This window comes from Triturus cristatus, chromosome 7, assembly GCF_964204655.1.
Source record: "Triturus cristatus chromosome 7, aTriCri1.1, whole genome shotgun sequence".
NCBI classification, from domain to species: domain Eukaryota; kingdom Metazoa; phylum Chordata; class Amphibia; order Caudata; family Salamandridae; genus Triturus; species Triturus cristatus.
Window position 1 is genome coordinate 1,717,283,568 of NC_140590.1, and position 14,386 is coordinate 1,717,297,953.

General features: G+C 48.3%; 1 protein-coding gene across 1 annotated transcript in view; it reads left to right on the top strand.

Moving 5' to 3' along the window:
• LOC146812870 (alpha-2-macroglobulin-like protein 1) overlaps positions 1-7,023 on the top strand; it is a 227,443-nt gene extending 220,420 nt beyond the window's left edge. Inside the window, exon 36 of the mRNA XM_085619944.1 lies at positions 6,782-7,023. Coding sequence (XP_085476070.1) covers positions 6,782-6,810 — 29 coding nt within the window. The 3' untranslated portion in view covers positions 6,811-7,023. The remainder of the gene's footprint in view (positions 1-6,781) is intronic.
• Positions 7,024-14,386: the final 7,363 nt, after the last annotated feature.

Below are 14,386 nucleotides of genomic sequence, written 5' to 3' on the forward strand. Positions count from 1 at the left end.
AATATATCGTCCTCCAGGATCAAAGACGACCTTCCTGTCCAACATAAACACCATGATGGAATCTGTAGCCACAGAAAGTAGCTTCACGGTTTTAGGTGACCTGAACTTTCACTTAGATCTAGGTCACCTTACCGATTCTGCCGCCCTCATCTCTGATCTAGGTACCCTAGGGCTAAAACAACTTGTCACATCCTCTACCCATCAAGCAGGCCACATTTTAGACCCCATCTTTTCTAACCTAGAAGGACTGCAAATCACCAATATTTTGCCTATGCCTTGGACCGACCACTCTGCAATTTTTGCAAATATAGCCACCAATAATCACGGTAATAATAATCCTCAACCTATACCTAAACAATCTTTTAAAGATTGGAAAAATATAAATCAAGAAGATTTGAAGTTCATACTAGAACAAACCCACCCAGTGTTCGCTTCAGACCCCAATTTAGCGCTCCAGCAATTATACGACTGGATGGGCCAGGCAACACACCAATCAGCCCCTTCTAAAGAACACTCTAGTAATAGAGCTAAACCCACCGCACCTTGGTACAATGACAAACTAAGGACACAAAAACAGATAAATCGTAGCAAGGAAAGAACTTGGAGAAAAGACTATGATACTAGTAGTAAATCTGTCTATAAGGAATCCTTAGCACTATACAAAAACATGATAGCGGAAGCAAAAAAAAATACTACAGTGATCAAATTGAGAAAGCTAAGAACTCCAGCAAACAACTATTCTTAATCACCAAAGCATTATCAGGCAATTCCCCAGACCTCACTCCCCCCCCGTCACAATTTTTGTGTGACTCTCTTGCCTCTTTTTTCTACACTAAAGTAGATGATATCTACCAGGCGTTCTCTTCCAAATCACCTCCGGGTTCAATCTCATCTACCACTCTCCCCCCAGCTAACACGTTCCCTTGCTTCCAACCAGTCACCCCGGACCAAATAAAAAATACATTATCTACCATTAAATCAGGTTCACCCCTGGACCCCTGCCCTTTATCTGTACTTAGACCAGTAATGGATGCCATTATACCGGCACTCACGCAGGTTTGCAATTCAATATTGCTGTCGGGCAATTATCCGGTCCTTCTCAAAAACACTTTACTAAAACCTCTGCTAAAAAAACCCTCACTGGACAAAAGTGAGTTAAAAAACTATCGACCAATTGCTAGTCTACCCTTCATGGCAAAGATGATTGAAAAAATCATGAATACCCAGATTTCCGAGTTTATTGAAAAACATCAGCTTCTCGACAACACGCAGTTTGGGTTTAGAAAACATCACGGGACAGAGACAGCCTTGATCAAAGCCGCTGATGATATCAGGGTCATCAGGGACCAGGGTGGCACTGCCATACTGGTTCTGCTAGATTTATCAGCGGCTTTCGACACGGTCGACCACAACACCTTGGTCGACCGTGTCCAAGGACTTGGCATCTGCCACACTGCCAAAAACCTTATAGCGTCCTTCCTAGCCAAAAGAACGCAGGCTGTCATTCTGGGACCCTTTCAATCAGCTCAACTCTCTGCTCCCTGCGGAGTTCCTCAAGGCTCATCCCTGAGTCCGACACTTTTCAACATCTATGTGTCGGACCTTGCTAAGACCATCAGAGCACATGGGATGAGCCTAACCTCTTACGCCGACGACACCCAACTAGTGTTGGGGATTAAAGGCGACGGAGAGCAAGTAGCTGAAAAATTTAAGAAAGGGCTCCTAGATATAGGAGACTGGATGGCTACAAACTGCCTAAAGCTAAACTCGGAAAAAACCGAGGTACTCATCTTCGGTCCACTCTCTCCAGCCTGGTCCACCTGTTGGTGGCCAGAGACCTTCGGTACTCCTCCTACGCCCACCTCGAAGGTTAGGAACCTTGGTGTCATCTTTGATGATGGACTAAATTTCATGAACCACGCCAACAAAACAGTATCAACAGCACACTTGAAGTTAAAAATGATCCGGAAAATACGCCCTTTTCTCCCTGACTCTGCCATTAAGACACTGGTTTCTGCCCTGGTCCTCTCATCCCTGGACTATTGCAATGGGCTATTCCTCAATGCTCAAACCAGAGTAATTGCAAAACTTCAAACAATACAAAATGCGGCAGCTCGCCTTCTTACCGGCAAAACAAAGTTTGAACCCATTTCCAAAAACATAAAGATCTTCATTGGCTTACTGTGCAAAAAAGAATTCATTTCAAATCACTCTGCATAGTATTTAAAACTATCAATAATCAAGGACCACATTTTCTAAGAGACCAATTACAATCTTACAAACCCACAAGAGCTTTACGATCAGCTACTCTTAGCCAACTGGTCGTCCCTCGCACCAAAACAGTTACCTGGGGTGACCGACGCTTTTTGGTGGCGGCCCCCAGAGTCTGGAACACCTTGCCCCTTAACATCAGACAAAGTGTTACACTGCTTCAGTTCCGCAAACTCTTGAAAACCTGGCTGTTCTCTCATTAACCTCTTTTTCTTTTCTTCCCTCACATCTGTTCAATTAACTGGTTTACCCCTTCACATTTCCTTAGTCAATATTGGTTTTTAGCGCCAAGACGCCTACGGGTATATGCAGCGCTTTACAAATATTAAAAATAAATAAATAAATAAATAAATAAGATTCATTGTCTCTGTATAATGTGTGTGTGGTGTAAAGTACTGACACACACTACACTGATATGAGTAGCGCTATACAACAAATGAAATGCATATGAGAGAGGGGCTACGGAACGATGAGGGGCACTGGTGGAGGGTGGCAGTGAGGGAATCTAAGGAGGAGGTAGTGGGAGGGGCTGTGGAGCGATGAGGGGCACTGGTGGAGGGTGATAGCAGGGCTCGAGTCGGGGTACCACCGGGTGGACGGCGTCCGCCCACTTATTTTACCGGGAGCTCGATAACTGAAGCAAATGGAGCCACACATTCACTCTTTGGCCTCTCTGGGGCGAGATCGGAGCTCATTCAGAATGCTGCTCACGCGCTGGCTTCTCTGATGCAATGGCATCTAAGGCAATGAGTCGGATGGTGCAAGCCACCTTTCGCGATGTCACTTCCTGTCGTTTTTTTTTTTTTGAAAACCTTTATTAACCATAGTTGCATCAATTGGCAATGTACAGTTCTGCGCCAGAGCATCAGGTCGGCAATGTTCGAACACATACAGTCAAATGATTAAACACAGCCGTTTAGCCGACAACCCGGAGGTCCGGCGGCGGAGTTCAGTTGAACATAGATAGAGGATTCAGGTGTGTGCATTGCGTATAAGCGAAGCGATGGTGCTTTTCTGGTATGTGTCGCGTCGTTTCTCAGCTAAAGCGCATTGTCTGCGTGTGAGGGGGGCGCTGTGTAGCAGCCCGCTGCGCAGCATTGTCAGCTAGCCCCTAGGGTCACAGGAGGATGTGTGCTGGGTGCTGGGTTGTCTGTCAAGTGCCCTGATTTGTGGGCATCGGAGTCCCGGTGGCCCGCGTGGAGCGTGGGTTGGAGCGCGACAAGGAGGTTGCAGCATAGCTCGCAAGGATGCACGTGGCGACCGTTGTTGTGATGGAACACGTGCTCTGCTAGGGAGCGTAGCCAGTCGCCGAGCTGTTCCCCGGGTGTGCAACATAAACTTAGGGATCAAGGCCAGGGTCGAGAACTCGGGTGGGGGCTAGAATAAGAGGGGTGAGGGGTAGGGGGGGGAAAAGTGGAGATCCGCTTGCAGCAGTGTGTGAGGAGATAGGGGCTGTCCAGCGGGGCGAAACCGGGCCGCCCGGGGAGCGCGTCGAGCGGCTGGTCGCGGGGGGGGGGGGGAGAAGGGAGGGGTCACTAGTGCGCGCGCCCTCTCGAGCAGCAGCGGCGGTAAGTCCCGCGCGCGCGCCATGACACAGCGCAGGAAATATCCGACATTGGTAGCCTGTCGCGCAGTACACGAGATGTGCCAGGGAAATAAACAGACCGAGAGGGCCGGGAGCTATCCCCGCCAGGGTCTCAGATATGTCGCCATCGAGCTAATAGTGTATCGGTGCCCACCTAGTGTTTAGGTTATCCCACGGGTTCGGCAGGCCGTCTGAAAGGTGGCAAGGAGGCCATCCCAAAGGTGGGCGATGGGGTACTGCCTGAGTCCCGCAGTTTTTCTCACGGAGGAGCACTGCACTTTTCGCCTGCGCCCAGTTGACGAAGGATGCCCTCCAGTGCCTGATGTGCGGAGGGGCCGTCGCCTTCCAATGCTTGGTGAGCAAGCGTTTGGCCGTAACAAGCCCCATGTCCCAGAAGCGCGCCTGTACTCTATTCGCTTTTGTGCGCCTGTACAGGCCCAAGATACATGCCTCCCACGTGCGTGGCAGCCGTCCATCCGCGCCGCGCTCTATCAGTGACAGCACGTCGCTCCAATATGTCCGCACGTCAGCGCAATGCCAGAGCATGTGCAAAAGGTCCGCTCCTGGTGACGAGCACCGTGGGCAGGCGGCATCCGTCCGCGAGAAATATCTATTGATCTTCTCAGGAGTGAGATACGCTCGCTGTAGTATGTAATATTGTATGAGTTTGAAGCGGGGGTTGCGTGGAACATTAGTCGGGCTGGCCAGTATCATCGCCCATTCTTTATCCGTCCAGTCTCTGCCCCTGTCCGTCGCCCAGCGCTCCCTTAGTATCGAGGTGGACAGTCGCGAATGTGCGAGGAGTGCCTGCACCAGCCAGTGTATGACATGTGCGCCGTTTCCCATAATATGTAGATATTGGATGAAGGTATGTGTCGGCAGCTCCGTCGTCATGTCACCCCAAGAAGCCGAGAGCGTCTGCATGAGGGAGGCATGTAGGAGGAACTGTCCTGCCGGGAGCGCCGTGCCGTCAGCCAGGGCGGCAAACGTCAGCAAGTCGCCATCCTCATACAGGTCACCTAGCGTATCTACACCTGCCTGTTCCCACCCTGCCAAATGGGCCTCCGTGAGGGGTCCCGTCGGGCCAGGCATGCCCAGTAACGGTAACTCCGGAGCGTACGGTGTGGTCGCGCGTGTGAGGCGAAGGCACCTCTGGAAACACCTGCGCGCCACCGCCAGGTAAACCTGGGAGGGGCAGGGCGCACGAGTCAGCGGATGAAACAGCGTGTGGACTTGCGTCCGCGTCCAGGCAGCCACATACGAGGCAGTGTCCTCTAGTTGCTTGCCGCTCAGCCATCCCGCCACCCATTGCATCTGCGCTGCTAGATAATATAGCTCCATATTGGGGACCGCTAGGCCCCCAGAGTCAGTGGGCATGTACATTTTGGCCAGTGCTACCCGCGGCCTCCCCTTGTTCCAGATGAGGTTGCGCAGCAATACCTCCAGGTCGCGGAATAATTTGGCGGGCACATACAAGGGCAGGTTTGCGAAGTAGTACAATAGGCGGGGCAGCACTATCATTTTAGTCAGTGCTACCCTGCTAGGCACGCTGAGGGGCAGGGTGTTCCAGTAGCTAACCTGCGTACGCACGGATGTGATCGCTCTGAGGAGATTTCCATCTAGGACGTCCGCCGGGGATCTGTAGATCCGTATCCCCAGGTAGCGGAAGGTGGTGGGGTACCACCGCAGCCTGTCCCCCCCCAGTCGGACGTCGCACTCAGGTGTCTCCGGGCCAAAGGGGTAGGCTCCCGACTTGGCCCAGTTAACCCTCAGGCCCGACAGTGCCTCGAAGGTGCGGAATACGTCAGCGAGGGAAGCAGGGATGGCGGTCATGTCTCTGACGTATAGCAGCAGGTCATCTGCGTATAGGGACACCGTGTGTAGGCCATCCGGCAATGGGATTCCCCATTCCAGTCCGTGGTCACTTCCTGTCGTGACGTCAGCATCCCCCTACTTCTTTTTTTAGGACTTGTGCCCTGGGTGACAGTGAGGGAATCTGAGGAAGAGTTCATGGGGTGAAGGGGAAGCTAGGGAGACATGAGGGGCACTGGTGCAGGGTGGTAGTGAGGGAGTCTGAGGAGGAGGGGTTACAGAGAGATAAGGGGCACTGGTGGATGATGGCAGCGAGGGAGTCCGAGGAGGAGGTCATTAGGGGGAGGGGCTATGGGGAGATGAGGGGCACTTGTGGCGTGAGGCAGTGAGGGAATCTGAGGAGGAGGTCAATAGGGGGGCCATGGAGGGATGAGGGACACTGTTGGAAGGTGGTAGTAAAGGTATTTACGGAGAAAGAGGTTATTAGTGTGGCGCCAAAAAAGACTTTCTGGGCTACTGTGGAACATACTTTAAAGTGCGTGCTAATTATATGTCCTGCGATATTCAATGTTTTAAGTTTGAAGGTGATTTTACTAATGTTTTTACCGGGAAAAATGAAAGTGGAGCCCGATGGTGCCTGATATGGGGCTGGGGCCCAAGGTCAGCTGTGAGATAAGGTGCACTGGAGAGGAGTAGTGGGTAATCAAGCCTGGAAGGGAGTGCGTTGCAGAGTCAGGGGTCAGGTGGAGGTAGTAATGAAGAGGGATTCTCCCTAAAGGCTCGCACAGAGGGAGCCCGAGAATTGTCACTTGCCTGATACTCCCTCCTCAGAAACCTTTTCTTCCCATCAAAGGAACATTACATGAAAAAAACACTTTTTGAGAGTGATAATATTTAGAAAGAGATTTGGAAAAGAGTGCGCTTTACTGGGCCTTGTAAGACTAAGAAGAGATAAAGGAGGGCCCTGAAGCAGGCCTGCCCAGACATATATGCGACAAATCGAGCCCGTAGTGGCCCACCCAAATGCACCCTTGGCTCACCCAAATAAAAATTCCTGGAGCCGGGCCTGCTGGGAGCTAAGTTTCTGATCTGTATTTTTTCTCTCCCTTACAGGTGACTCCACGAGCAAAACCACCGAATAGTGGACGTGGGCCGCTTCTCCTCTGGCCCCACCCGAAGCCCCAGCCTTCCTGTTGCTTCGCCTCTCCCCCCTCACCCTCTCTGTACAGTCCCCTCCCTTTTCCTCGTCCACTCTACACGTCACTCTTCCTCTCCAGCAGGGGGTTCCTTAGTGAAACTGGAGACGATCCGAATGGAATTCATACAATTGGAAATAAACCAGCTTCGTATTAAAAGCGGGTGTGTGGTGCCTTCTGATTCTACTCCAAGCACGTTGTGTGGGGGAGGGGCATCTGTGGTTAGGTCTCTCACACTTTTGGGCAAGGATGCAGTCAATGCACTTTAGTGAAAACACCGCGTGACTCTCCAAGCAGCATCCGCAGGTGTTACAGAAACATAATGACTGGTGTAAATGTACACCCTGTCTCTTTCCAGGGCATATTTACATCACACCTACAAGTGTGATGTAAATATCCCGGTGTCACATTTTCTGGCACTTTAACATTACACTTTCCAGGTTCACTATAAAACGAATTGCATTTTGGGGTCCTTTGTAGGTTCAGCCAGGGCGCAGGAGTTCGAAGTGGGGCAGATACACACACTAGGGAGGATAGAGAACAATTATAAAGAAGATTTGTCAAAGCCAATAGTCCTAACCCGTAGCATTATCAAAGCCCACAGAGCTAGCCCATAACCTTGCCGTGCAGACTTGCAGAATTTACCAGTGCTTGTTTTTTTAGAGATGGCCGCTGTGCGTGCTCACAAATGTGTGGCAGTCATATTGGAATTGTTTTTTTCGTTGCTCTGAGGGCATCCAGCCCAGATGTCATTTAACTTGTAGAGTGGTTAATAACATCAGTAACAAAGCAAGAATATTAATAATAAAAATACTTTCTGGCATAAATATTTTGGCAAAAATATTAAATTTAAAAAATCATTGGCAAAGCCAATAGGTCTGGCCCTGACATCCTGGAGCAGTGATACATTTGTTTTCAGTTTTTATTTCAGGCGTATGTCATAAAAGGAAAGAAAACAGACAGTCACCTAAAGTGGCACCACATCCTTGCAATACAATTTAAAAAAACATTACTGATGCGACTGTTTTACTAGTGATGATCTTTTAAAAAAAAAATGCCTTTATGTGTTGTCATGCATTTCACAGTTTCGTTTTTGAAGGTGACAATAAGAAAGAATCACGCAACAAATTGCCATTTAGCTGGGCACCTGAAGTGCTAGGAAAATAAATATCCATTTTTTAACATCGCTTTGAAAGAGCTTTTTCACTGAAGAAAATGAACTATTTTTAAACCGAGGTGAACAATGTGCTCAAGCTTTGTGCAGTCACTTAAAGTGAAAGGCATCAATAAGTAAAGTGTGCCACGCGTTATGCTGTGATTGGTGGAAGCTTAATGTGATGAAACCTGCTGTCCCAAAACCAGCTAAAGGTATGTATATATATTTTTGAAGTTTTGGGAAAATAACAGACTTCCAAGACAGCTAAAGCGGCCTCAAACGCTAAACCTAAATTATTGCTCCATTGGATGGAGGTTTTGTATTATTAACTCCAGTATGGTGATATTTTTAAAAAACATTTTTAGGGCACATTTTTTTGTCAGATCATATTTAGGCCTCAATATTCTAGTAGCATTCCATGGTGTCTTCTTGTGGTGTCTTCATTGTTTGGGCAAGACCACTGACCTGGTCAGTGTGACCCCTCTACCCCGCGCAGCTTCACCACTGAGTGCTGAGCCCTGAGCGCTCTACTGCTGGGTGTTCGAGGCCCTCCCCCACCTGCAGGCTCCTGCCTGCACCTCATCCCTGGTTATCCAGTGGGAGAGCACTCTGCGCTTCTGCTGTTCTGCCTCTATTGCCTTTTTTCTCTCTGCCCTCTTTTTTTCTTTCATTTTCCTCCTCTTCCCTTTTTTCCTTGCTGCTTCTTCTGCTGTACTGCCTCGCTTGCCTTTTTTCTCTGTGCCCTCTTTCTCTCTCTCTCTCTTCCCTTTTTCTTCATTTACCCGTGTATTCTCCCTGCCGCTGCTGCCCCTGCGGCCCCTTCCCCTCCAGTGTGTACCTTCCGCCTCCCAGCTAACTCACCGTCCCCCGATCCCTACTTAATGGTGGCTACTGTGCGGCTGTGCAGTGGAAGTGCGCAGCGGGCACACCAAAGGCAAGCCCGTCTGTGCCCGTCTGTAACCCGACCGCGATCAGTGCCAGGGACCCTGGTCCTCTGACCCGCCTTGGCTACTACTCCAGCACCCTCCATGATCTCAACCCCGGACGCAACAACAACTGCCTGCTCTCGACACAGAACAACACCCAAGCCCCTCTCTCCTGTCTACACTGCTGCCGCACCTTCACCCACTTCTGTACACCAGCAGCATCTTCCGGCCTAACGGACTTCACTGCTCACAAACCACTCAACTGCATCCTCCTCAACATACGCTCCCTACACAAGCATGCCATAGAAATCTGGGACTTCCTCAACACCTACTCGCCCGACGTTGCCTTCCTCACAGAAGCCTGGACCAATGCCAACTCCACACCCGACATCACTACCGCCATTCCGAACGGATACAAGATCAAGTGCAAGGACCGCCCCATCCATCCAGGAGGCATCGCCATCGTCTACAAAAACATCCTCTGCATGACCACTGTCCGGGACAACACAACGATCCTCATGGAACACCTCCACTTCCAGATCCAGACCAATCCACCAACGACCTTTCCCGGAACCCTCATCTGCAGACCGCCCTGCCCCAGCACTCTCTTCATCAACGCCATCACTCACCTCAACACACTCCACACCCTCGCCTCCATAGACTACATCCTACTTGGAGACCGCAACAGAGAATTTGGCACTCAGCACTTTGGCCCGAGCCCCTGCCTTGAATCGCAAGCACCCAGCACTTTCCACACGGTCCCTGGAGGGACGATAAAGCGACGGCGGCGGTCCCGCAGCGCGGGAGACCGCAACAGAGAATTTGGCACTCAGCACTTTAGCCCGAGCCGCTGCCTTGAATCGCAAGCACCCAGCACTTTCCACACGGTCCCTGGAGGGACGATAAAGCGACGGCGGCGGTCCCGCAGCGCGGGAGACCGCAACAGAGAATTTGGCACTCAGCACTTTAGCCCGAGCCCCTACCTTGAATCGCAAGCACCCAGCACTTTCCACACGGTCCCTGGAGGGACGATAAAGCGACGGCGGCAGTCCCGCAGCGCGGGACGCGCGTGGGCGTGCCCGGGCGAAGACCGGGCCAAGACGGGCCCGTCTTAGCCCATCATAGACCGAAGTAGACTGGACTGGGCCTCTGCACAAGAGCCTGTAAGGTATTGTGGAAGTGGGTTATCGCTGTCATTACTGTTTGATATTGTGCTCTTTGTTCTCGACGATGTGACTATACCCGGTCCTCCAGCTGTATCCCGCATCCACGGAAGTAGACCCACACCATTTAGGTCAAACTGTGTAATTATGGGCAAAAGAAAGGCACAAACTGCTCCTCAAAATATTAACAACAGGCAGCCTAATACACAAACGCGCTCACGCCAGACACTACTCACTTACTTGACAGGGGCAGTGGGAGTAATTGAGCAGCAGATTCTAACTGTAGAGGAGTCATTGAGCACGGCTAATTTAGAACCGGCTTCAAACCCAATAACTGATAATAGTACACGGGGGTGCCTTGATTTACCAATTGAAAGTTCGCCATTAAAAACTAATGGGCCTAGTGTGGATATATCAGGTCATATTACAGGGAGTGACCATGATCAAGAAGGACAACCACCTCCCAAGCGAGCCAGAAATCCTGCTTCCATTCCTAAAACAATGGGGACCCTAGGTGCACTACCGGCGATACCTCAACTTAAAACACGAAAAAAGGTCTACAAAAAGTGTTTATCGCTAGTCTCGCAGAAACCAGGGGATAGGGGTAAACATGTAGTCACCCCGAATACTCATATTGAAAAGGAGGTGACCAAGACTAACGATGAACTGCATTCCCTGGATATCTATCTTAGAGCAACATTAGATAACTTATCAAGCAGAATTGGGAAGCTGGAAGATCTAGTACTTACCAGTCTTAGCAAAACACAGCAACTCCTCGAGGATTTATTAGATGTGCATAAGCGCAAGAAAGTATCAAGTGACAATGGAGAGAATTGTCAAACTGCTGGTATATTACCCATCAGTAATAATGAACAGACCAGAGGCTTATTACGTAGACCAGAGAACAACTTTACCTCGAATCAAGAGGCCCATCTTAGTACTCACCCTCTAGTCCCGCCCGTATCTATAAAGCCCCCTGGCTCCAATCTTAGCTCTATTAGCATTGGGCAGGGCATTGAAGGTGATCAACGAAACAACAACCCGGATCTACACCCCCTACGTAGTCGTGCTAACAAACGTACCGAGTCCACAGAAGGGGAGCCCAAAATCATGGGAAATCTAAGAAATAAATCACTACACTGGCTAGGCTCTAGGACAGGACTCACAGAAAGGCTGTATGATGACTTTAAGATGGCCAGAAGGGCCCCGTCGATTGGCAAAGGCCGGAAGATCATGAGGGGGGACTGTGTGATATTGACATTTAAATCTCCAAAATTAGTCCGTGAAATACTGAACAGAGCTGGGTCTCGTACCATCTTTACCCAGGGTATTAAGCTGGTACCATTAGGCTTTTTTTACCACCCAGACAGTATTAATAAATGTACCCACTCCAGGGAAGTACCAACCCCGGGTCCTACGAGTCAGTTCAATGTCCCTGTTCATAACCGATTTGAAACATTCTCTAACCTTGACCTAGTTGATTGACAACAAATGGGGGAACCTTGCTGTACAGTTACAACTAATACTATGGATCGGGTGCCCAGTACGAGTCATCATGACCTGCCACTTATTAACATATTAGACGAGCCTCTTGAACCGGAAAGACCCAGCCCAGAGCGGGAAACGGAGGCCATCAGCACATTGGAGGGAATCCCTAGCCCAACACAAAACATTCGTTACTCTCAGCCATATGTTCAAAATGCCAGGATAAATGACACTGGAAGAGACCCAGAGGATAGGAGCCAAATACTATTCTGGAACATTGCAGGATTAAAATCCAAGGAAGATAATACTCTGTGGATTGAGTTTATTAACAATTTTAACATTATTAACCTACAAGAAACTTGGATGAAAGATCCTCTACACATCAGAGGCTACAAAACATTCCACAGCTATTGCAACTACATCTGGCAGAGCCAAGGGGGGGGCTGTGCACATATGTCTCACACTATCTCATTGTTGGAAAAATTGAATTTATAACCACTGAACCTCATTATCATATAGTGATCTTTCACGTGGATAGAACTTTTTGTTTGGTAATTGTGAACTTTTATAACAATTTGATACCTGCTCTGGTTACAGACACTCTGAGATCATTGAGCTGTTCTATACACACTTTAATTACCCGATTAAAGAAGGAGGTCTTTGTGATTTGGGGTGGGGATTTTAACTCACCCGTTTGTAAATATACTGGTGAAGATGTCTGTGGACTAACGTACGGAAATGGGGAAAGCTTTGTTCATTTTCCGCACACATTATATGGGGACTCCTTGAATTACATAATGTTCACTTTTGATTTAGGGTTTGCTAATAGTTTATGTACCCCCACGATTCCTTTTACCCCTACTTTTAACGCACGAGGTTCAACATCTACAATAGATTTTATTCTATCTTCATGCAGATATTCCGCCTGTATTAATAACTTTACGACACATGAGATAGCCCTAAGTGATCACTTCCCCCTTAGCGTAGATGTTACCATGCTCAAACAGAGCACAAATGCTAGACTAATAGCCGCTGAAAACGTTAACCATATTGTTGGGATTAGGCAAAATGGCTTCGCACTAAAATGGGCCAATGTAAACACCAATAAACTCACCCTAAAAATTGTTCTTAATTGCAAAAGCATGCTTTTGACATGCTTAGATGAAAGTACACCTAGCAAGGAGATTAGGGAAAACTTCCTGGCTATTTCAAAATATATGAATGAGTCACTTTTTATCAAAAAGACCAGGACCTCGACAAGAAAACAAGGGTGGTTCAATGCTGAATGCACTGAAGCATACACTAACCTTAAAAACTGTATTCATGCCTCCGACAAAAATATTGAACATATCAGGGAGGCAAGACGCATTTATAAAACTGCCATTAAAGATAGTAAGTCTATCCTAAAACAAAATACATGGCGGGCTCTACACGATGCTGCTGATAGCCGCGATTTTTCTGCCTTTTGGAAAGTGGTGAATTCCCCTTTCATGGCAAATAAGGAACTGGCAGTTATGGAGATTGCCATCTCCGAACCTGAATGGGTAAAACATTATTCTAATTTATATAAAAACCCGATTTTAGAGGACCAACATTGCGCATTTAATACAGTAGGTACAGCACATGATTATAAAATGAACTTTACCCTAAATGAGATTACTGTAGCAATTAATTCTAGTCCTGCTGGTAAAGCCCCAGGCCAAGATGGTATTCCCGTGGACCTTTTTAAATCAAACGTGGCATTATGGGGTCCACTCCTAACTCAGGTCTCTAATGCATGTAACAACAGTGGTTTTTTACCAACTTGGTACGAATCTGTGATCGTACCAATTTTTAAGAAGGGAGACAGATCGAACCCAGCTTGCTACCGCCCGAGATCGCTGCTGGATTCCACTGCTAAGATTATCGGGCGGGTTCTATTGAACAGACTGCAGATCTGGGCTGATGAACAATATATCATTAGTGACCTACAATATGGGTTTTGTGAGGGTCTGGGCACTGTTGAACAGGGATTAAATTTGCATATTTTAATGGACAAGTATATAAGGTCAAAAAAGGGCATACTTTTTATGACTTTTGTGGATTTGACGGCAGCTTTCGACTGTGTTATACATGATAAGCTGTGGGTGATTTTAGAAGGGCTGGGTGTAGACTTATTAATTATCAGTTTTTTAAGGGAACTTTATTCTGGAGCAAGGGCAAAGGTGAGATATGGGAGGGGCGGAGAATGCACAAGCCACTTTGGAATTGAGAGAGGGGTGCGACAGGGCTGTGTCCTTGCCCCATTTCTCTTCACTTTGTATATAAATGGTCTGGAATCCATTTTAATTAAAGAGTGCAGGGACCTACCCAATGCGGGCAAGCGACCTATCCCTGCACTTTTGTATGCAGATGATGCAGTCTTAATGGCCCGTACACCACTTGCACTTCAAGGGGTTGTTAATTAATTTACTAGCTTTATGTCCAATTTGGGACTTTCAATAAACTGCTCCAAAACGTACACAATGAACTGTGGGGCAGGGACAAACAAGAGGGTCAAAACTGTATATATTAACGCCAGTCCAATAGAGTACACTAAAACATTTTCTTATTTAGGGATTTTGTTCGACAGGACAGGGAGCTGGACCGAGGTGATTAAAACTAGGCGCCTGTTGTTTACTAGGGCATTAGCGGCCCTGTCAAACTTCACCCGCAAACTAGGTAAGCGCCCGCCGGTTGAACTTTTATACATTTACAAGGCCAAATGTGTGTCTATTGCTACATATGGAGCGGGTGTATGGGGCTACGCAGAC